The sequence below is a fragment of the Mycotypha africana genome, assembly GCF_025528875.1.
Source record: "Mycotypha africana strain NRRL 2978 chromosome Unknown BDF20scaffold_9, whole genome shotgun sequence".
NCBI classification, from domain to species: Eukaryota; Fungi; Mucoromycota; class Mucoromycetes; order Mucorales; family Mycotyphaceae; genus Mycotypha; species Mycotypha africana.
In genome coordinates this window covers 1,555,653-1,578,732 of record NW_026515733.1, presented here as the reverse complement: position 1 = coordinate 1,578,732, position 23,080 = coordinate 1,555,653, and the positions used below count along the sequence as shown (strand labels likewise).

At 38.2% G+C, this 23,080-nt stretch overlaps 9 protein-coding genes across 9 annotated transcripts; 3 read left to right on the top strand and 6 right to left on the bottom strand.

The window, feature by feature from the left end:
- Positions 1 to 31: 31 nt before the first annotated feature.
- BDF20DRAFT_888014 (glucosamine-6-phosphate isomerase 1) lies at positions 32 to 1,685 on the bottom strand. Its single transcript, XM_053082053.1, has 5 exons — positions 1,377 to 1,685; positions 877 to 1,212; positions 705 to 758; positions 516 to 639; positions 32 to 442 (listed from the first exon to the last, which is right to left on the bottom strand). The coding sequence occupies exons 1-5, from the start codon at positions 1,610 to 1,612 to the stop codon at positions 188 to 190; spliced, it is 1,005 nt and encodes a 334-aa protein (XP_052933789.1). The 5' UTR covers positions 1,613 to 1,685; the 3' UTR covers positions 32 to 187.
- Positions 1,686 to 2,331: 646 nt separating this feature from the next.
- BDF20DRAFT_838286 (uncharacterized protein) lies at positions 2,332 to 3,606 on the bottom strand (the record flags this gene model as incomplete). Its single annotated transcript, XM_053079143.1, has 4 exons — positions 2,332 to 2,579; positions 2,873 to 2,987; positions 3,124 to 3,311; positions 3,501 to 3,606. 4 exons carry the CDS (start codon positions 3,604 to 3,606, stop codon positions 2,332 to 2,334), a joined length of 657 nt encoding a protein of 218 aa, XP_052933788.1.
- Positions 3,607 to 5,445: 1,839 nt separating this feature from the next.
- BDF20DRAFT_824635 (3-deoxy-7-phosphoheptulonate synthase) lies at positions 5,446 to 6,759 on the top strand (the record flags this gene model as incomplete). The annotated part of the gene is made up of 4 exons (XM_053077913.1): positions 5,446 to 5,677; positions 5,753 to 5,882; positions 5,952 to 6,003; positions 6,076 to 6,759. The coding sequence occupies 4 exons, from the start codon at positions 5,446 to 5,448 to the stop codon at positions 6,757 to 6,759; spliced, it is 1,098 nt and encodes a 365-aa protein (XP_052933787.1).
- A 234-nt stretch (positions 6,760 to 6,993) lies between these two features.
- BDF20DRAFT_887988 (P-loop containing nucleoside triphosphate hydrolase protein) lies at positions 6,994 to 9,722 on the bottom strand. Its single transcript, XM_053082052.1, has 9 exons — positions 9,418 to 9,722; positions 9,262 to 9,319; positions 9,134 to 9,194; positions 9,002 to 9,062; positions 8,657 to 8,938; positions 8,320 to 8,580; positions 8,115 to 8,233; positions 7,967 to 8,009; positions 6,994 to 7,902 (listed from the first exon to the last, which is right to left on the bottom strand). The coding sequence occupies exons 1-9, from the start codon at positions 9,698 to 9,700 to the stop codon at positions 7,127 to 7,129; spliced, it is 1,944 nt and encodes a 647-aa protein (XP_052933786.1). The 5' UTR covers positions 9,701 to 9,722; the 3' UTR covers positions 6,994 to 7,126.
- Positions 9,723 to 9,996: 274 nt separating this feature from the next.
- Positions 9,997 to 11,428, bottom strand: BDF20DRAFT_979403 (Rad51-domain-containing protein). Its single transcript, XM_053085106.1, has 4 exons — positions 11,281 to 11,428; positions 11,050 to 11,194; positions 10,831 to 10,941; positions 9,997 to 10,763 (listed from the first exon to the last, which is right to left on the bottom strand). The coding sequence occupies exons 1-4, from the start codon at positions 11,332 to 11,334 to the stop codon at positions 10,087 to 10,089; spliced, it is 987 nt and encodes a 328-aa protein (XP_052933785.1). The 5' UTR covers positions 11,335 to 11,428; the 3' UTR covers positions 9,997 to 10,086.
- BDF20DRAFT_715322 (kinase-like domain-containing protein) lies at positions 11,422 to 13,701 on the bottom strand. The gene is made up of 5 exons (XM_053076104.1): positions 13,060 to 13,701; positions 12,596 to 12,972; positions 12,369 to 12,520; positions 11,888 to 12,276; positions 11,422 to 11,820 (listed from the first exon to the last, which is right to left on the bottom strand). The coding sequence occupies exons 1-5, from the start codon at positions 13,628 to 13,630 to the stop codon at positions 11,603 to 11,605; spliced, it is 1,707 nt and encodes a 568-aa protein (XP_052933784.1). The 5' UTR covers positions 13,631 to 13,701; the 3' UTR covers positions 11,422 to 11,602.
- Positions 13,702 to 15,720: 2,019 nt separating this feature from the next.
- BDF20DRAFT_887980 (uncharacterized protein) lies at positions 15,721 to 16,533 on the top strand. Its single transcript, XM_053082051.1, has 2 exons — positions 15,721 to 16,066; positions 16,159 to 16,533. Exons 1-2 carry the CDS (start codon positions 15,885 to 15,887, stop codon positions 16,439 to 16,441), a joined length of 465 nt encoding a protein of 154 aa, XP_052933783.1. The 5' UTR covers positions 15,721 to 15,884; the 3' UTR covers positions 16,442 to 16,533.
- Positions 16,534 to 17,127: 594 nt separating this feature from the next.
- Positions 17,128 to 17,857, bottom strand: BDF20DRAFT_825039 (ras related protein 1b; the record flags this gene model as incomplete). Its single annotated transcript, XM_053077942.1, has 3 exons — positions 17,128 to 17,358; positions 17,454 to 17,720; positions 17,801 to 17,857. The coding sequence occupies 3 exons, from the start codon at positions 17,855 to 17,857 to the stop codon at positions 17,128 to 17,130; spliced, it is 555 nt and encodes a 184-aa protein (XP_052933782.1).
- Positions 17,858 to 19,773: 1,916 nt separating this feature from the next.
- Positions 19,774 to 21,591, top strand: BDF20DRAFT_715008 (SH3 domain-containing protein). The gene is made up of 4 exons (XM_053076103.1): positions 19,774 to 19,850; positions 19,915 to 20,184; positions 20,256 to 21,498; positions 21,561 to 21,591. Exons 2-3 carry the CDS (start codon positions 19,987 to 19,989, stop codon positions 21,447 to 21,449), a joined length of 1,392 nt encoding a protein of 463 aa, XP_052933781.1. The 5' UTR covers positions 19,774 to 19,850; positions 19,915 to 19,986; the 3' UTR covers positions 21,450 to 21,498; positions 21,561 to 21,591.
- Positions 21,592 to 23,080: the final 1,489 nt, after the last annotated feature.

The window sequence follows — 23,080 nt, the reverse complement described above, 5'->3', positions numbered from 1 at the left end:
GCAATATACCCATCTACTATGACAGTAAATAGGCTGCATTTTTGTATGTTTATTCATGAGGTTAATAGTACGATTGTTTGTTGTTACAAATGTATGCAATAGGGAATATTCTGTCTGTATGTATGTACATCCACATTTTTGTTCAATGATAAATGCGCTTAAATATCCGACGATTCTTTGTCTATTTTTAACTTCTTCTTCTCTTTAATGGGCGTGGCGGTTTATCATCCTTATCAATTTCTGCTTCTTCTTCGCTCAGATCATCGTTTACTGTATTCTGACCGACCCTTAAAAGCTCTTTAACGAGGCTATTGTGTCCCTTTTTATGTGTTGTCATGGCAGTAGATGCTTCAGGTGATAATAATTCGCCTTGAAGGCCCAGATTTTCTTTGCCAATAAGTGATGAATGCACATGCTCGATTGATTTGAAATATCTCACAGTCTGGTTTTTTGAAAGATATTATGTTGGTATACCTCTTCCCTTCCAGAGTATCGACACCATAAGTATCACTTACCTTCACATGCAATTCCAGGGTTGCATCTTCATCACAAACAATTAAGCCTTTAGGATGCATTTGAATAGCAGATACCGTCCACATGTGATTTATTCCATCCTCGACACATTTTGATAGCGCTATACTATACTTATCTACAATTCAGTAACGACAATATAATTGTTACGGTTTCAACAATTTGAAAATTACCTTTTATGAGCACCTGTAAGTACAACACAAACTTCTCGAGCATCCATGACAGTTCTGAACGTATTTCCATAAAGAAAAAAGACAAATTTAATATTATATGTTACGCATAATGTGTACACCCATATAGCTTGAGCCACTCTATTTTTTGGGAGGAGACAAAAAGAATACTTACGCAACACCCACTGTTAATGCTACTTTTGGTACCTTTGTGATATCTCCTCCGAAGAACCTGGAGTTCGCAACAATTGTTTCGTATGCTAATGTTTTGACACGCGTACGCGAAGTAATGGATGATCCCGGTTCGTTGAAAGCAAAATGACCATCAGGACCTATTCCGCAAACAAACAGTTCGATGCCACCATAGCTCGCAATCTTTGCCTCATATCGTCTGCATTCTTCCTGCAAGTCCGGTGCATTACCGTCCAATAAATTTATATTTTCTGGATTAATATCGAGATGCTGAAAAAGGCTAGTATTCATGTACGTGTAATACGACTCTCGATGATTCCTTGTGTAAAGAATAGGCAGGAACCAATGAATTAGTTATGCGGTACGATTACGAACATTCTCAGAAACAAAACGATCCCCAGATGATTTTTTATCGTCTTCCAGGACGGAAGTCGCCATTCTTTTCCCAGCTGGCCTCTTTTTTCCAACCAGGTATATACTTACTTTGGAATACCAACATATTCGTCCATGGTAAAGGTCACAACATGTTTGAAGCTTACTTCGCCCGCTTTACAGAACTCTGCAAGTCTTTGGAAGAAACTGATCGGTGTGGAGCCTGATGGTAGGCCTAGAACAAAAGGTCTCTCTTTACTGGGATTGAATTGCTTGATGCGTTCCTTAATGTAATGCGCAATCCAAGCTGACACTTCGTCATAATCTTTACGGATAATTAATCTCATTATGAAATCGATTTCTGCAAAAAATATGAAGAAGAAAGGGTTATAAACAAGTTTGCAGGAAAAATAGAAACAGAAAAAGAGGAGAAGAGGCAGAGCCCTTCATTTTAGACCTAATGGTATTTATAGGTCACCCAGAATTTTTTGATTCATTAGGTGCTTGAATGAACGCTAAAAGGCTCCCTGTAAAGTCCGCTTAAAAAGCGGGAAGATTCTGAAAAACCGGATAAAATAACTTTCGTACACGAAATAGCCAAACTGCTGTCAACTACAGACTTTCCCATAATTTAATGCTTCCGCATACCACTCCAGCGAAGGGTTTTATAGAACAAACCCCTGCTCCAGTAAATTGTTGAACGTACTTTGTTCGGTTCATGTATCGAGAGGTATTTGTAAAAGAGAGGGAACGCAATCGGTAGCTGGTAATGCTGAGGGCCAATTGTCCCAGATATGCATATTTGAATCAAAATCGTTTAATCATAATCATTTATGCAGCAGAGCAGAAAGTACGATTTCGTTAATATTCACTCAGTATCTTTTTATCAATGACCGACTTGCTTAACTATTTGCTGTTAAGCAAAAGAGGAGGACTACAAATATGCGAAATATGAGTGATCTATTGCAGTATTACCGTTTTAGGTTCGGCCAGATTTTGAAGGCATTCTGACCATTACGCGTAAAGTAAATTTGATTTAGATAATTCTTTTTTTTTCCGGGTAAGATCAATGTTGAATGTAAACAACCTGAAAAATCTTGGAACCATCCTTTGAATAAATAATAATAAAATTGTAGGTGGCGCTTTGTTCAAGAACAACGCCATGCGAACTCGTCAGGCGTCCAACACCAGTCCTGTTATCGCTTGCAATTATGTACACGCTCTTCGCTGCCATGCTGTCGCATTTCCGAATTATTACAAATAGTTGCATAACAATGCTTATTTTACTTAATGTAGATTCATCACTCAGCAAGTCTAATATACATGTGAGCAATCCCATAATTTCTTCGGTTATGCATCTTTTTTCTATAGCCTTTTGTTATCGTTTATAATTGGCTTTATTCTTGCTAACCTCAATGTATTTCTTATCATCATAGTTAGAATGCCCGCAATATTAACTGTATAGCTTGAGACCACGATGATTCTTTCTCCTATAGAAAATCGATTTATATGCTGACATATATATGACATATGAAAGCGATATACGTCGGCATTTGAGATTTTGGCAGAGGACCTGTTTAATTTCCTACGCGCGAATGTGACTTTACAAGTAAAACGATGGTCATAGATTCTGTCCAAGAACATTCTGCCTGCGGTCCCAGGCAGATGTCGCCTATAAAAGAAAGGTATATCGCAGAGTTCAACTTTACAGAGCAAAACAAACTAATAATTTATTAGATAAAAAATAATAATAATGGAATAAAAATAACATAAATGAACTACACTAATAGGGACATCATTGAGACAATCCTTGGAGCAGGAAATAGAGTGTCGTGTTTATGATGATCCTAATGCGTACCATATTGCAAGCTTCCGATATTCTTGGAAAGGGTGTGTCGACATCCAGCAGATTTTTCCTCTTGATCAGTACTTCACCTCGCATCAAAATTGTTCGGTGGAGTTCAGTTCTGGAGAGTATGGCAGGAAATTTGTAGCCACGTTTAGTAAGATATAGTTCAATGATTTCAATTGATATATTGATGCGTGCTGTTCATAAGGAGATAATAGCATTGAAATTCAGGGTATCTATGCTACCCTATCAGAAACTTTAACTAATGGATTATTGCTGTTCCTATAGCCTTCTGCAGTAGCTGTTCCAATGTTGCGTTTTTTTTTTTCTTGATTGTTTGGCTGTTGATTTTTGATGTAAGTATCACCAACGTCGAAAGCACATACTGTTGTTGTTTTTCTTTTTGAGGTAGTCCAGACCCTCACCTCGCCGGAGAATCAAATTGAAGAGCTGATCAAGAATGTTCATCCGGAGACTACCAGCCGCAAGCATCGTAATTGTTGTAAGTAGTTCGTTACAGGAAGAAAAAACAAAAGAATCTGCTATCCTTAAAGAAATAGCATTTTGAAATTAGGTTTAGCCCCAAACTTTACGTTGTCTGAGGTGACATGACCAGTACCCTTCTTTGGCGGGTTCGGTGAGATAGCAACTACAATGCTCGAGTACGAACACTGATGAAGAATCTATTCTACCACGGTCTATCTATATTGCATCTAATACAGTCTCTGTACAAGTATATAGCAAGAGAAAAGCACAAGTATAAATGATTACACATGAAGTATTTGAATCTGACATTTGTGCCATAGCATTTACGCCCCACAATAACATAATTTCCATAAGATACAAAGTAAATAATCTTTCTGCTCAACTGAGGAGTAATAACTAAAGTTATCATCGACTCGACTACAGTTACATTGTTTACTCCCTTAAATGGCAGTTGGCACAATAAAAAAGTGAAAAAGAACACCTCGCGATGCAATGTGGGGTTTAAATCTGCTTCTTTTTCAGTAAAATCCTTTGCTCGCCACTCTGAATTATACGTTCGTCAATATTGCCGAGTGCGTTATCGAACTATTCTTGAAAAGTATTTTAAACCGGTGCCAAAGATAGCCTGATAGCTGAACTGAAAGAATGGTAATTTATCCATAAACCGCACTGATTCTGGAAGAAGCGAGCTCGTTCAAAGGCAAAGTCGGATGCACATGCCTTGTGTATCGAACCATTGTAGAGGAAACGCTTTAAGTCTACCGTAGCAAAGACTCTCCTTCCACTACCACCTCCATCTCAAATGTGAGCACTCTTTAGATTGAAACCAATGGAACAATACCACCAGGAGTCACAGCAATGCAACCAATACATTGAGCTCCCACTGACAACACCTGCTCTCGGCTGGTATTCTTTCGCCGCTGGTCAATTGATGGTACCTTAGTGAATTTTGGCAATTTTGGGGATGCAGTAATTGGTCTATTTATGGGTTCCGGCCATGCCGTACTCGATCGATCCTCCAACGCTATCCCGCCCTTCGTGAGTCAAGCCATTCCATATGAATATTAATGGATGACTGCACAATTGATCATTTAGCATTTGTTATTGTACAATCAACAGGGAGAATACAAACTCTGTTTATGCGCTCTTTACTCTCCTTTTCTGAACTCGATCGAAGAATGCTGGTCAACTTTAAAGAGTAACATTTAGAGAAACCCACTTGATTAGGCAGCTACTTTAACACCTCGCCTTCCTGTAGCTTGCAGAGCACTTACTGTTCAAGGCTGCCAATTTTAGATTAAACATGCTTATTATCTACAATAATTGCATTAATCCCGAGCTAAGCTTAATGTAAATGCTACCACTGTACCGGCCGACCCGAAGTGTTGTCTCTTCAATGCATGAAAAGGTGTAGCTGGCTTTCTGAGTATCAATTTAACGAAACCCAGCTTTTTAATCTCGAATCGTCATTTAAGGCTATGTTCTGCACTATTTAAAACGGTACACTTGATTGTCAACGTATCTTTAAAGGCTTGTTCAAAGATTTACAGTCAAGACTCATTAAAGAATATGGAAAGATACACTTTGAAGTTTCTCCGGAACAGTCTAATGCCAAGGATGTATATACTATTGGCAAGAACTGATAGGCAGTCACTCGCAGGGAATGACTCAAAGAGAATCATTGTTGCTTTGATCCACACAGTTTTCTTTCTGAAGAAATTCCGAAAATCAAGGAGATCTGCAAATAAACTTTATAGAATTATTTAGCTTTCTAAATATGTCTGCTCTCTTCTCTCTTTCTTTTTTTTTTCTAATTAGATTAAAACCTTTCCACGTATACTAATAATGGTTGCCTTCTCAGCATTGAATGAACTTGATGATAAACGTATTACCAACATTCGTCCCTTGATCCCACCGCAAATCCTCATGGAAGATATTCCATTGAGTTTAAAAGCTGCCGACACTATTTTGAATGGAAGACAGGCAGCTGAAGATATTATTCATGGCAAAGACGATAGACTTTTAGTGGTAGTCGGCCCTTGTTCAATTCATGATGTCAAGGCTGCTTTGGAATACGGTAAATAACAGATTTTGACGTTTGAGGAGACAAAAATACCGCAGTACTAATGGGACCTTCGAATTCATTCATCAGCTGAACGTTTGATTGAGTATGCAAACGGTGCTAAGGATGAATTGCATATTATCATGCGTGTCTATTTTGAAAAGCCCCGCACCACTGTGGGCTGGAAGGGCCTTATTAACGATCCTCATTTGAATAACACGTAAGTAACACTAATTACTTGCTTCAAGTTAACAGCGGTTTAAAAAGCCTTATTTTTCATTCTTGGCAGTTATGAAATCAACAAAGGTTTACGTATTGCTCGTAAACTATTATTGGATTTGGTAAGTGTAAAGCCTGCAACTGAAGGGTTGAGAAACAATGTTTTGATAACAGTACTTTTTCTTTCTTCCTAGAATGAAATGGGCATCCCTGCTGCTTGTGAATTCTTAGATACCATTTCTCCTCAATATACTGGTGATCTCGTCTCCTGGGGTGCTATTGGTGCTCGTACAACAGAATCTCAAGTGCATAGAGAATTGGCGTCCGGCCTTTCATGCCCAGTGGGTTTCAAGAACGGCACAGATGGTGGTATGACGGTTGCTATCGACGCTATTGGTGCTGCTAGCCACGGTCATCATTTCCTTTCAGTCACAAAGCAAGGGCTTTCCGCTATCGTCCAAACAGCAGGTAACGACGCATGTCATGTCATCCTACGTGGCGGTAAGTCAGGTCCAAATTATGAAGCCGAACATATTAAGGCTGCTGCTGCCGATCTAATCAAGCACAAGTTATCCCCCGCTCTCATGGTGGATTGCAGTCATGGCAATTCTTCTAAGAATCACAAACGCCAACCCATCGTTGCACAAGATATTGCAAATCAATTAGCCAACCCCTCAGAAACCGGCAATTATATTATCGGTGTTATGATTGAATCCAATATCAATGAAGGCCGTCAAGACATTCCTGCCGAAGGACCTTACGCCTTAAATTATGGTCAATCTATCACTGACGCCTGTATCAATTGGGAGGATACAGTGAATGTATTGGAAAACTTGAGAGAAGGTGTCCGTGCTCGTCGTGCTGCACGCAATCAATAAGGACACCTGGAAATGAATCTATTATGAACGTCTTCTGTTACCAGTGGTTAAGTTTTACTAGAGATAAACCACAAAAATGTATATAGTAATATCAATCCACTTATCCTTGTGAAAGCTCAAAAGTACAAGATATCATTTACAATTCAACATTTTTCTATCATCATTTACGGTCAATAAATTGCAGCGTGCTTTTATTGTAGAGTTTTGTTCATCATCTGAACACTATTTCAACATGAAAACTCTTGCAGAGTAATTAATTTATGGTGTATAACGAATAGTACGTAGTGTCTGTTATTCTAAATAACGAATAATTATCATAATAGAGTGGAAATTAATCTATGCTTGTTAAGTCTTGGCTTTTGTGCGGCTATTTCTTCATACCAAACCAGCTGCCTTTGTTCTTCTTTGAATCATCCCCACCGCGCTCTATAATTTCGATTTTACAAATGCGATGCTTCTTATCCATCAGTTTATCCACAACTACGTGAATACGTCCTCCATCCATAACGTCGTCATTTTCATTGGCTTTTGCAATCAAGTTGACCACTTTTCTTTCTACCTCATACTTGATACTACGTGCACCATAGCGAATATTATACCCTTCTGCCAACACATTTACTACTTCTGGATCCCAAGTAAGTGTAATTCCGTGTCTTGTTCTAGCTTTATCAGCCCACCTGGTCAGTTCTCTTGATGTAATTTCTCTCAGCTCGTCTTCGCTGAAGGGCAGGAAAAAAAGCACTTCATTGATACGTCCTAAAAACTCGTCACGATGAAAGTGATTGTACAGGATAGGATATATAGTACGCTCGATGAACTGACGTGACAAAGATATTTGTGTTTGTTCTTCCTTCGGTTTCTCTTTGTTGTCATTGCGATTTTTCTTCGCAGGTTCTACGACTGTAGCAGTACCCGTTGTCTGCGCATCAGAAGAGACGGAAGCTTCCAGTCTCAAGAGTTCAGCTTCATCTGCAATTTCGTGTTGTGCCAGATTTGAAGTCATAATAAAGATGGCGTCTTTACATTCTACTGTTGTGCCTTTACCATCTGTAATACGACCTTCATCAAAAAGCTGTAACATGATTGTCAATACGTCGGGATGTGCTTTTTCTACTTCATCCAAAAGGACTACAGCGTTAGGGCCTACGAAAGATAATATATTCATTAGTAAAACCTCCAGCATCTACTACTAAAACAAAAACTTTACATTCTTTGAGTTTTTCGGTAAGTTGACCGCCTTCATCATAACCCTAAAGATAGAAATCAAATAGACTTAGCTCGCTGCCCTATCTTCTTTTTTTTTTTTTTTCTTTCTTTTTTTTTTTTTTTTTTTCTCTAATTTGTTCAATACTAACGACATAGCCAGGCGGTGATCCTATAAATCTTGATACGTCATGCTTGTGTTGAAACTCACTCATATCAATACGTATGAACCCCTTATCCAATTGTTTTCCGTGTAGATTCTGTGCAAGAGCTGTTTAATAAGTGATTAAAAATTAGCTTGATTGCTGCAACTTTCCGTCAATAGAGTACTAACTCCATTGCTCATAGGCTATGTACCTTTTGCAAGCTCCGTTTTGCCTACACCAGATGATCCACAGAATAAAAACACTAAAGGATGTTCCTCATCATGCCAACCGTTTTGCTTTCGTCGAATAGCGCTTGAAATGGCATGAATAGGTCCTAATTGTCCTACTATACGCCCTTTTAATGCATCTTCTAAAGGATGCTTTCTACGATATTCTTTCTCTTTTAAAAACTGTTCTCTACGTTGTCGCTCATCATGTTCTGCTTTATCTTTTGGATAGGATAGCTCTTTGGCTATGGAAAAACACACAAATGACTGAGTTCATATTTGTCAATTCCTTCAAATCCTCTGTCGATTGCAACCACATACCATGTAACATTTCTTCAATCTCTGTATTTTGCTCGCCTGTAAATCGTTCTACGTAATAAAGATATTCGCGTGGTGTCAAACCGTGGGAGTTACGTGCAAGAGGATCAGCAACATGTTCCAATAAGAGTTTGACTACGTTTGGATTGCAGATAATGACTGCATAATGCAGGGCTGTGTATTCTCGATAATCGCGATAGGGTAGCAAATCTTCAGAGAAATCCACTTGACGGACGCTTGCTGCTTGATGTGATCGTGGATAATATTGATCCTGAAGGTTGGGGTCTGTTCAAAGCGAAATTTGAATTTACTGTGTTGCGAACGACATTCTCTGTTGCCTTTATTTACCTGCCCCCTTATCAAGAAGGAACTGTACCATTTGTTCGTTATCCTGGATAACCGCCACTTGCTAACATTTTGATGGGTTAGTATGCAGAGCTTCAGATTATCATTCTTACTAAGAATTTCTCGATGGCTTACCAAAGGCGTCCAGCCATATCGATGATAAACGTTGGGTGTGAAATTCGGATCCTCAGCCAACCTACATTTATCGTTTAGTCAGAACATCAAAGGATTTACTCTTAAAACTGAACTTATTTCAATATTACTTTTTCAGGGCTTTAAAGTCATTTTGTACAATAGCGTGGCAAATGGCATCACCTAAGGCTACATTGAATAGAAACCCATTCAAGTTCGAGATCGTGTGTGAGATCAACTTTATTGAACGTACAAAGGTGCTGCCCACCAATAACTATATAACCTACAGTCATTGGCTTCAAGTGCCAGAACATTGCTATCTTTGGATGCATATAAAACTGCAGTGGTTGCGAGTACTGCACATACACTGCTCAGAGTTCTGAAACGTCCAATATTCTGTCGTTGAGAAATAACTGCGCTGGCTGCTGCCGCTGTTACCGTTTTGGTGGAAGCAAGCTTTACTGACGAAGAAAAACCTCGTGCTACCGTTAAACGCGATGAGGGTTTCATAAAAGAAACGGTGGCAGCACGCACAGGTATCTTTGTCTTTAGTAAGTTGGGCCTGAACATTCAATGAAAATCGAAAGAAAGTGCAAGAAAACTATGGAAAAAAAAAAAAATGGAAATGCATGAATTTATGTTCGGAAATCAAAGGGGTAAACAGAGCGACCGCGAAGGAGATTTATCGTAGCTACAGAAATCTGTAAAGTTTTACATAATTATGCCAACGTAATGAATAGCTCTGGATATTCAAAGTCTATGTGACGCATTGGCATTTTTTAATTGTTTACGCGTGTTATAATGATGCTTTATAAGTCAACGGATTAAGTGGTATTGTTATGTACAAAGTGACTCTATGATGTACTAAATGAACTATAATAATTTGTAGTAAAAATAATAACAGAAAAAGGAAGAAAAAAAAAAAAAAAAGACAAGGTTATGTTCACATAAGTTGCCTACTCAGTGGCGTCCGTAATACCGTCTTCCATAATAGCAAAATTGCACTCTGTTTCTGGAAGAGAAGGTGAGTCATAGATTTTGCAAATACGATTTTCACCTCTGCCTTTCTTCAACTGTAATCGTGTGCATGATGCGTGCGCGATGATATTACCGCCTGCTGGCTTTTTGGGATCAGGGTTAAACATGTTCATACCATCTACCTGTGCTACCACTTGATTTGTGATAACGACGGCAACGCCAAACTCATCCGCTAATTTCTGAAGCTGACGAAGAAACTGGGCTAAGTGTGTCTGTCTGGCTGATAATTCCCCACGCCCCACATAGTCTGTACGATACAATGCCATTGCTGAGTCCACAATTAATATAGAGAAACGAGCTTCTGTCATCATAGCAGCTGCTTGTATCAATAGTTGTGCTTGGTGATCTGTGTTATAAGCACGTGCAACGGCAATATTATCCAACGTTTCCTCTGCATTCAACTCGAATCGTTCAGCAATAGCTACGATACGCTGTGGTCTGAAGGTTGCTTCGGTATCGATGAATAAACATTTTCCTGCCCCTCCTCCCATCTCAATGGGTAGCTGTGCAGTAACAGCGAGTGTGTGACATAATTGACTTTTGCCTGTTCTAAATTCACCAAATAGTTCAGTGATGGATCCTGTCTCAATGCCGCCTAAAAAAATGACAGTTAGACAAGATTCAATCAGGTATGTCTAAACAGTCAGATAGAATTATTTTACCTCCTAACATACGATCAAGATCTTTAGAACCGGTAGTGATGTATACAACGTTCTGTCTACGGTGATAGATGTCTGTCGCTGTTGTGAACCCCAAATCCACTCTTTTAGCAGCTACAAAGCGAACACGAGTGAAACAGTTAGTCTATCTTTCATGTTTTTGAATCACTAGACAGAACTTCCGTTTGTTTGTTTGTTTAATCTTTCCGTAGTAGGCTTTACCTTCTGCTAATAGTTTATCGGCCTTTGTTTCTGAGATACCCTTAATTTGGAGCAGACTTTTTTTGGGTGCGTATGCAATGGACTCTACTGTTGTATAACCAGCTTCTTTTAGCCTTTTAATATCCGTAGCAGAGATTCCGCTTTCCTTTTAATGTGAAGAAAAAAAAAACGCAATGGATGAATACTCAATGACAAATTGAAAACTTTGCATTTCGAAAAGATAAATTGTACCTCTAAGCTTGAAATAGGTGTTATACCCATATCGTCTTGGCTTTGCTGAGACATTTTATTAGTGTATGAGTGGGCTTATCCGGGCAAAGAACAATAAATAAAAATATATGTTTGAGAGAAAGTAGGCAAAAAAAGCTGAGAAAAAAAAAAAAAAAAGGAACAATAAAATCGCGCTCTTTGTATAATGCGCGGTTTTTCGTGAAAACCAATAAACCAATAAAGAAAAGAGAATGAGATCTAACTATGTTGCCATGACAACGATTGTTTTGTTAACCAAATTAGGGGTATGTTACATGAATTCACATTGGTGCAGGGAGATGTTTTATTTCTTCATCGATTGGAGCCAAGGATGACAGAGTGCTTCCACTGGTTTCATTCGAGTGCTTGGTTCCCAGGTAAGGCATCTGCGTATAAAGTCAATAAACTCCTTCTCCACTGGCTCTGTAGGCGATTTTCTCAGCGCTTCTGCAAAAGTCAGAGATTTGGGACGTCGCTTTTTTCCTTTTGCATTGATGATTCTCCGTGGTTTGTCGTATAAATCTATGGAACACATGCTTCTATTAGAGATGGATTACCTTTTCTCGATTCTTTTGTTCAGTTTACTCACCAAAAAATTGCTTTCTTCTTGTACATCTTTCCAAGTATTCTCTATCAGGAATACCTAATAATTGCATAATGCAAGCTAATTGATCTGACTCATCCTCACCAGGGAATAGTGGATGACCTGTGTAGAGCTCTGCCAAAATGCAGCCAGTGCTCCACATATCAATAGATGGACCATATTCTACGCCAAGAATTATTTCCGGTGCACGATAAAATCTACTTTGAATGTATGTGTATATCTTTTCATTGATATAGCATGAACTTCCAAAATCAATCACACGAATAGAACTCCTATCAGGTTGCTTCAATAGAATATTCTCTGGCTTAAGATCACAGTGAATGATGTTGTGTTCATTGAGCAACTTGACCGACATTAAGATTTGGTAAGCAAATCTATAAAGCGAAAAAGTAAATACACAAATACACAAGGCCCGGTTAGGTGCTGTTTTATTTTCAGATGATGACTGAGTGTCTTTCTCTTTTACCTTTTCACTAAACCCATACTGAAACCATGATATCCATTTTGTTGCAACACTTCGTACAAATTCAAGCTTAAACACTCAAACACAATGCACAGATGTTCTCGAAAATAGAAGTTGTCCAGCATTCTCACAGTATAGTGCTTCCCCTTAGGATCCTGTTAAAACGGGTATTTGAGAGATAAGCATACAGTAACAAACTGTTGTTGTACTGAACAGGCTCTAAAACTTACCCATTTCATTAAATGTTCTAATATTTTAACTTCTGTTAACGCTTGTGCTTGAAATCGTTTTTTGTTCCGAATGATTTTGACAGCTACTGTGCTATTGAATGGATCGGATTTTGTACACTTATGATCGCGGCATTTGACCACCTGTCCAAATGAACCCTTTCCCAAGGTCTCCAGTACTTCATAACGGTAATTCAAATGGTCTTTCGTGATCAATTTGTAGTCTCCTTTTTCATCATCGTATCCATGATTTAATGTAGTTTGATCCAATGAAGCATTGATTTTTTTGGCATGTGATCCAACATAATAAATAACAGGGTATCTTAGTATTTCAGTCTTTTCGAAAGGTGAAAGGTAGTGTCTATATTTGTTGAACGCAACTAATGCCAAAATAGATGAACAGTTAAAAAAGTTATATTGCCATTGATAGAAATAAACTCTTTCTCTTGGTGCTTTCCATCATTTACCTTTCGAACTCATTGCATTGACAGGTGACTCAATGTTATTATCAGAATCAATCGACATTGGATCACTTAATTGCGAGTGCGTTACAGTACAGTCTTTTTCTGTAGGTGACCTCGCATCCACCAGATATTGCAATCCATCATGACTGTTTGGTTGACTGATAAGTCCTTGTGCTGATATCAAGTTGGCACTTAAACGATGAGAGGCTTCACGTTCTTTACTTAATTGTTCTGTTAGAATATCATTGGCATCTGCTGGAAATGATATGCGGCGGTGAAATGCTGGAAACGGTATCGAAGACTCTGTATCTGATGTAGATGTAGTTGTTACGTACGACGGTGAAGAAGAAGCTTTGATCGAGGTAGGTGCGAATATTTCAGGCTTTCTCAATCTAGTTTGACTTAGACGGCGATTCGCCTGTACAGTTTGTGGCTGCTGAAGATTCACATTATTCGTGGAGAGTAAGTCTATCAATTGTGGTGTTGATTTATCATTAGATATCGGTAGTGGGATTCTTGTCATGCTATTTTGCTGCGAAGGTTGTTTGACACTTGAAATTTCTGATAACTTCATAGAATTGTCACTCTTTTTTTTTTATCAAGTTTTGCAACAAATCAAGTTAAAAGAGGAAAAATCAGAAAAAGGAATAAAAAAAAATAGAAAAAGTCAGATTTTTCTGCATTTCCTAAGCTTTTCCATGACAGTAAGAATAACTTTTTTTTTTTTTTTTTTTTTTGTCATTAACTGTACCTGATACTGTGAACTTATTTGATGCTGATGTATCGGTTGGCTTGATGTATGAATGCTATTCTTAGTAGTATTGGTAGCAATTAAAGAAGAGAAACAAGAACCAATTCGGTCAAATGTATCAGGGTTGCAAGGGACTTTTTTCTCTGAATCATGATTTGCAGTTTCTGCTTCATTTTCATAAAAAGGAAATGTAAGCGGGTCAAATTCAGCCAATGGGATTTTGGCTTTCTCAACACCTATTGTGTTTTCTGCAGTAGGTACGTTAACAACTCGAGCAATGGACGAATGGTGTCCTACTCGTCTGCTGCCACCAGGCGAGGTAGGTGGAGTTGGGTTTAGCTGTATAGCACCGCTGCCGTTATTTTTGAGAAAATTGTCATCTGAAGTATGATGAAATTGTGCAGGCCTGCGTGGTGTTGGTAGTCTACTGTTTGAGTTTGCAGCCATAGCTGGTGACATTAAGTTTACTTGCTGCTGGCGTTGTAAGTGATTCTCAACCCCGATATCCGTGCGTTCATTGCTCGGCGAAGAATTTTGTAAAGGATCAAATATGTGTAGCAGGTTCATTACATTCTTTTTATCATTGCTGTCTTTAGCGATGTGATTCGAACTGCTGCTGTTCCTCCTTGCGGAATTAAGCGCAAGTGAATCAAGATCATTACTAACTTTGGCATTCAGTAGGTTATGTTTTCGGGACTCATTCATAATCGCATTAGACTGAATAACAGCTGGGAACTCTGTTACTTCAAAATCTTCACAATCTTTGCTGAGGGAAGATCTACTCCGTTTATGTTGCTGAGCGAGCTGTTCTGACATTTGTTCTGCATCATAACGTTTTATTTCGTCTTCTGTCGGATAGAAATTCGCTTTCGGTATTCTTGACTTTAACTGCTTTACAGTGGTCATGTTGATCTAATTGCAAGATCGTCGTTTGGTGGGTCTTAATAAATCGTATAAGTTCGAAGCTTTTGCGTAGTCGAGATTCACGTACGCAACAGTTTCTTTGCGTTTAATTTTACTTATTGTTGGCTAAATAATATCTGAAGTATTGGAAATCAATATCTTAACAGTGTGTAATCTAATGGATCTGTTATTACTTCTAGCTGCAGATAATTGCCGGTACTTTAGCAATGAAGGGGCTCTATGTATATCTTTTAGTTTATACTAGAAAATGCAGTTGTTAGAGGGTATTTGAAAGGATAAAAGAAACGAAATGTAGATGATTCAAACCGAACAAAGGCAAACCTTGTAATGAACTTCCTTTTTTTTTTTTTTTCTGACCTATCAAAATTTGCCGTTTTCGCACAACTGATGTTATGCAAAATTTTCGAAAAGAATGAGGGCTATTCGATTGTCATTTTGCTTACCACAACAAGCTTAAGCTGCTAAGAGCTGAAAAATTAACCTTCTTTGATTATGCAGAAGCTCTATCTGACAAACAATGGACGATCGTTGTCAATTATTTTCTACAGAAAATAGGTGTGAGCATGCTGTTGTGTTACTGTTATGACTGTCTGCGGATTAATTGATTCCGTGCCTAAAATGGTCATATATCGAAGCAATCTGCTGATACAAACGGTGATGGTAATGGTAGTAACAAAGCAAAAATGTTCGGCTACTCATAAAAAGGTTACATTTGCTTATGTTCACTGAGAAATCAGTAATTGTGATCCACGCTGATGGAGAAAAAAAAGCTCACTATGAATTATCATTCGGCTGCTTTAAGAGATTCAGAAGCATTAACTTCCTCTTACCGATTAAAAGCACCTTGCTTTTCAAATAATGCCTTTTTTTCTGGATTACACAAAAAAAAAAAAAAAAAAAAAAAAAAAAAAAAAAGAATGCCTTAAATACTGTGTTGATTCATGAACGAGCAGCAGTGATTTGGTGCATAGCATTAAATACCTGTGCTATAGATTGAAGAATTTAGAACCAGCTTATTACCGGCGCTACAGTCACGTCTGTTTGCTTTCAACTATTTTTGTGTGTCGTGTTCTCAAAAAATCATTGTTCTGTACTTTTTCGGGTTTTTGGACATATCTTTCTTCTCTTTACAACTCAACTCTCAACATAGACAATGTCTACCATACAAACTGCTCAATACCCTTATCAAATGGCTTCATCAGACCTTGGCAAGAACGTTCAAAGGAACGTTCAAACGAAATTGGAAAGCTCCAAGAACTTTTTAATGAAGACTCAGCATAGAGCACAATTTTATTGGAGTGCATTTGAAGCTACTATGAAAGAATTATGGCAACAGTAAAACATCCTTAATCTAAAAAGCAGTATATATCAGTTATCATGAACTTACAACTAAATTGACATGACTATAATGAATTCTCCAACCATAGACAAGACTTTAGATTAGCATGCTACATTTTTGGTAGCTTAACTGCCATTCCTTTGGGTATTTTCTTGGCTTTCATTTCCGGCGTGATGCTCTTCGCCACTGTCACCTCTACTTTCATTTGGTCCTTCTTTGTCTTTTCCGCAATCGCTGTTGGTCTTGTTGGTTTGTTGCCCGTTTTATTCGGTTTCTTTGTAACAACCGTGATTATTATGTCAGGTTATTATGCATATAAATATCTGATGTCTTTTAGAAAACAAAACAAACTGCGAGCAAAGCAAAATTAGGGTGATTCTTGCCTTTCATCAGTTCGTACAAAACTATTCAAGATCTATTTGTCAAGACTCAAAAAATAAATCAAAAGCATTATGCATATGTCTTACCTTCTTCGCTTTGTTGAGTTACAGTTTATCTCTCCGACCATGACTGAGTTTAGTGCCCTTAGCAGCAGAACGTTTCATACTAAGTGTTGCTTTTCAAGCAGCTATTTTTTGCTGTCAATTGCACCAAAATTATTCTCATCAAAACATTTTGAGAGTATGGTAACACAAAAAAGCGTCGGCATAAATTTGTGCTTGACACGAATTTCTAGATTACGCGCCTCGATCCAAATTGATTAAGAGTGGCGATGAACAGACAGCGTTTACAAGCGAATAAACAGAACTGACTGCAGAAGCACTACTACAGAAATTTACCATCATTGTGTCATATGTCATGTTGATAATCAATACTGACATTCAAGATACTCTGCTGTAACTTATAATTTGCAGGATACTCACTAATATTACTTATTGAATAAAACCTCGTCAAGCTCAGTATACAAGCGCCTATATAGTACCAATAACATTTTTTTGAATCGCTTGATATGCGGTAATTTTGAATCTGTAGAGTTTATTATGGTTAAGATAGCATGAATGGGCTGTTGATGATGATTAAGGTGATTTTGAAGGATATTCATGATTTGCGCATACACTTATAGAATATTACATCGAAACCTTTTCCTCTGTTTTTCCTTAGTAGCTGTCTGTCTATTGATCTGTCGAACCAAATCATAAAATACTTCATCTACGTTGATTTTGCATCTAGCTGACGTTTCATAGAAAGGTATGTTGCCCCATTTTTGTGCTCTGTCAAAAGCATCCTCTTTAGACACCATACGCTCATTTTCAAGGTCTGTTTTGTTTCCAACCAATACCATAGGAACCTACGCAGGGTTGTGGGTATGTGTAATATACAAGTAAAGATGTTATTCTGTGTTCTGAATACGTGCCCTTATCTAAACATGTAACAATTTCTTACAGCTTCATAATCTTTCACTCTCAAAATTTGTTCCTTCAACTGACTCAGGTCGTCAAAAGTGACAGTGCTCGTTATTGAAAAGACCAATAGAAATCCCTGGCCATTTTTCATATAAAGGTCCCTCATTGCTGTAAATTGTTCAGTACCAGCCGTATCCAATATTTCGAGCATACATTCCTGGCTATCTATTTCTACCTGCTTCCGGTACGAATCTTCAATAGTTGGGTCGTACTTCTCTACAAAGATAGACTGTACGAATCGAACAGTCTTTGAAAAGCCATACAGTTAGAAGCGATTAGATTCAAGATAATATATGAGTCAATAAATTGTAGATGCAATATTTTTACCAAGGCCGATTTCCCCACACCTCCAGATCCTAAAACAACAAGTTTATACTCTCTCATTGTCCTTCTTAACAAATTCTATCGTAATGCTCCTTCGATTAGATAACAGCGGCTATATTTGTTTAAACTAAGGCTACAAGACTGTCTAAATTACACAAATGGATCAAATTAATATATTAAAGGAAAAAATGTCTTCGGTATATTCTAATTACAATAATGAGTTCGAAGAAAAAGGACAGAAAACCTCAAACATATTCAGCATATACTATTTTAAGGAGTATGAGTTTGTCCGTCGTACATAGCAAGTCCTTCACACGATATTACGCTTTCTTCTCCTTACCTCATCTCCTAAAGACAATTAATCATGAACATTGCTCTTGCAATCGTATTGGTCAGCGTAAAGTCATTCGAAATGCTTTTCTCTGATTCTCCTGTGTGTAAAGATGCTTAGCACACATACACGTTTCAAAGTTTTCGTAAGGGTCAGGTTCAAAATACAGCGCTTCTTAACTACTGCTCTGTATTGATTGAATAAGCCTTTGACAATGAAGTACCCTTACAACAACGCGGTCGATAAATAGGTACAATATTCTGGTCACTTACTTACTTGAAACTACATCCCAACAATATAAGCATAAGGTAGTTAGCCTCCTTGAGTATGAGAGCCGAACTTCTTGGTTTCCTCCACCCCCGCATACCTTCTAACTGATGTATTTTTGACCATCTCTCTTTTTTCCAAGTCATTACACTTCTTTCATTACATGTATCCTAAGAAACTCTTAAATATACAACCTACAGGAAAAGCAACTACAGCAATCAACAGATATTTCCGCTATCTTTAAGCAATTGGATGTAAAATGGTGTTTAATTTGTTTCACAACTTTGGCTCTCAGAGCTTTTTTTTTGATATTTTGCTTGGAGCAATAACTTGAGAGTCAATTGTGCGCTATTAATCTTCAGAAAACAGTCCGTGAAAACTAAAGTTTAGATCAACAAGTGGAAGAAAATGAGGTAGGTAACGTAAAGATGAAGTGCAGTCAAAGTGATACCTCTGTAAGCATAATGCACTTTTTTTTTTCTTGAAAGAGCACTTATGAAAGTTTATCTTTACACAAGCAATATAACGAGCGATATCAAATTAAAAGAAGAAAAAGATATCAATTGTAAGCGTTAAATAGTAAATAGAGACAATTTTACAAAACCTTTCTACGTTTACAGAAATTGATATAATGAGCAATCACAAAACTATTATGCGAAATAAGTTTGTTTGAACTGAACTGATGAAAGCAGCTCACTATTAGCACTTTTTCGTATGTTGAGAGAAAGACGGGTTGAGATGGATAATCGTAAGGCTTAGCTTTTTGTATAATTACAGAAGTAAATTACTTGAATTATAACAGCGAAGGATTGTCAAAGTTCAGTTTCAATAAGCTTCGCATAATTTTAAGCACAAGCTTGATCGACTTTTGACCGGAAGGATGGGTGTTGAGAGTATGAGCTTATGCACTGATTTCAACCTTACGCATGCAAACAGTCATGCCAAGTTGTATTCTCAGGCCCGCATAAATCGATAAACTCTTCAAAATGAAGACGTCGAGTAGGCCCCTTTAGCCATCTAAAGTACAGCAAGCAGTATGTTTGAGCTATTAAATAAAAGTATATCTTCCACACATTCACTTTTAGCTTCGCTCCTCTCCTACTCTCTCCTGCTTTCGCACAAAAAAAAAAAAGAAGATATGAAATTGAAATCTTTAGTTATAAAAAAGGCTGCTTATGAGAACATATATTCTTTGCTCAAATACAAGTTCTGGCAGTTTTCGTCTTGATCCTTCATTTCTATATTCTTTTTTTGCCTCGCTTGTATATAATGAGGATTTGCTTCCAAAAAAACAAAAAAAAATCTGATTAATCGCTGTACGGTCTCAACAGTTTTGCTTGCTGTTTCTGGCCAACAATCTCAGAAAAATTTTCGTTGTTGCTGAAACAGTTAGAATATTCTGTGTGTGAATCACTAACATTATACACATGGAAGTTCTCAAAAAGGGGAAGCAAGGTACACTCAATCCGCCAAATTTCTGAATTTTGTCCGCCAATCAAATAATACTATCTATTAATAGGTTTGGAAATACACATCAAAGTTTAACACTTTTTGATTGTTTAATTGATATCAACATACGCTGGCTGATAACATGAAGTACCTCGCTATTTATATTGCGTTGTACGATTATCAAGCTCAAAGTATTGATGAAGAACTATCTTTCCGTACTGACGATATTTTATACGTACTCAACAAGGACGATCCAAATTGGTATAAAGCTCAGCTAAAAGTACCACCAGCTCAAGGTGATGGCCCGATTGGCCTCATTCCCTCAAACTATGTGGAAGAAGTAATATACAAACTACATCTTATCCTCTTCTCTTGTCGCTTATATTGTAACTGACCAGTACGAAAATATAGGCTAAACCGATCGGTTTCCTGAAGGCTCTGTATGACTACACACCTCGGTCAGACGAAGAAATGGAGTTGAAAGAAGACGAATGTCTATTTTTATATGAAGACGACGACCCTAACTGGTTCTTCGTTAGAAATAAACAAGGGCTGTTTGGTTTAGCACCGAGTAATTATGTAGAAAAGATTGATAGCATTGAAAAACCAACAGCAACAACAATCCCTGCTTCACCAGCAAATAATTCATATACAAGTACAAATGCTACAATCAATAGAAAGGATTCAGTTCTGTCTTGGCCAGTTTTTGAGTATGATACAAACAGAAAAACAACAACAAAAGACAGAGGGAACTTGTTAGTGGGTAATGGAATGATTTGTTACGGAAGTGAGACAGATAAGTCTTCCCCTGTACGTCAATTTCAAGTAACTCAAATAAGGGATGCTGTATTCAATGCGCAGAATGTACATATTATTATTGACGATTCTGAGAAAACCGTCTTTGACTTCCGGACATCATCGCGTTCGGAAGCACAAGCTATTATTGAAAAAATACAATCATCAAAGGCTCTTGTCGATGATATGATGGATCACCAAGCACAACAACAGCAACAAAGGAACATACCTGTAGCCATAGACTCAAATGGCATCGAAAACACAACAGCAGACATAAAAGACTCTTCTAGTACTGTGCCTGAGATAGATGCAAGACAATCGACACAAATGCATGAACCGAAATGGGCCATAGCCTTATATGCTTTCACCGCGGAGAATAATGAGGAGACATACCTTCAAGAAGATGAACAAGTTTTGGTTATTGGTTATGCAGACAGTACAGATTGGTTGACAATTGAACATAAGGATGGGACATCTGGGATGGTACCAACAACCTATGTCAAGTTCCAAGACGAATATGAAGCAGAAATACTTGCTGAATGTAATAATACTGCAAAGGAGCAGGCGAGGGAAACGGTTGGTAGGGAGGAAAGTGAAAGACAGCTACAGCAACAACAAGAATTAGCAGAAATAAACCGAACAAAAAGAGAGCAAGATGACGAGATTGAAAGAAGAAAGCAAATAGAAGCTGAAGATAAAATGAGAAAAAATAAAGAGAGTAGGATAGCTCAAACAAGCGTAAGTAACAAAAATGAAACTTCTCTTCTGAATAATCATTCAGACGTTTGTCATTACTTACCAATTCCGTAGGTGAGCTCATCGATAAACACATCAACACAGTTAGGCAGTAGTTCTCCAAGTAAGCATATGCTATAGTTGTGCCGATGTTTATAGGTACGACCAACAATTAACACTCCTTAGGACGTAGTCAAATACCAGCGCCACCTCCACCTAATCAAAGTAGTCGGTTGGTGGATAATCAAACTCGTCAATCACCTCAACTCGATTCAATAAGTAAATTATCCATTATCTTCCATATTTGCTCAACTCGGGTATGCTAACCATATCATTCGTATGCAGGACCTGATCCTTCTAAAATGAGGATTTGGACAGACCGAACAGGTGCATTCAAAGTGGAGGCGCAATTTTTGTTATGCGTTAACGGAAAAATCAGGCTTCACAAAGCAAATGGGGTCAAGATCGATGTTCCCCTAGATAAAATGTGTTTAGAAGATTTGCAGTTTATAGAGAAGGAAACAGGGCTTCGTCTTATGACGAACAAGAATGATAACAATTTATTGGTACCTGGAAACCAACATCAACGACAGCCTTTCGACTGGTTCAATTTTTTCAAAAGGATAAACCTGCCACACAACGCTTGCATTACTTATAGCCGTACATTTGAGGCTAACGGATTATCAGAGAAAGATATCGACCACCTGACGTATAAGAAACTCAAGGCGCTGGGAATGGTTGAACGTCATCTTAGACGCCTGCAGAGATATGTAGAAACAAACCAAGCAGAACCACCGTCGGAGGACGAAGGGAAAAAACCCAAACAAAAAGTGAAGAAATCGGTTACGTTCGGAGGCGTTACATTTATTGAGGATAATTATAGTACTGATTACTATGATGAACAAGAACGACAGCAACAGATACAACAGGATGAATTGTTTGCTCGACAGCTTCAAGAGGAAGAAGAAAAAAAAACAGAATATAACAATATTGGTCTACACCGTCGGGGCACAGGACGACCGACACCTACCCAGTCGGCACCAAAAGATGTTGATAGTACACTTTTCAGAACTCAACAAACGTCATTCAGTAATCAACTACATCTACGACAAAATAACCCCACGTATTTTCCTCCGGAAAATTCTGCCAGTACCTCTCGAACTGCAGGCGGATTTGCCGATGACGCTTGGGCTCCGCGAGCATCAAATTCGCCGTCTACTCAACCAAGAGATAATTATCTTACTTATACCTCTGTTGCCCCTCAAAGAACAAATTCTGCACCTTCAGAGAGCAATACAGCGACCGGCTTACCGGCTGGTCGCCAAAGACCTGTTCCTCAAACCCCCAAAAAAAGTTCAGTAGATCCAGAGCTGCTTGCTAAATGGAAAGGAGATTCTGCTTTGGCGGCAGCAAATCGTCGACCTGTTCCACCACCACCTGCTCCTGTGAATGAATCGACACACAATGCTCAGCAGAAAAACGGGTTCAACGACAATTATCCTTCAGCTACCCTGGGACATCATAGTGCTACAAATACAATTTCGAGTCCTTCACCTTCAGTACCCTTTGGGAATTATCCTTCTTCTGTTGCTATCATGGGCGGCGCAGCAATTCAGCCCCAACAATATACTGGAAGCAGCAATAATTCGTTTCAAACACTAGGCTTTCCCTCCACAGCAAATCACGCCTCGCCGCTGCTACATGGC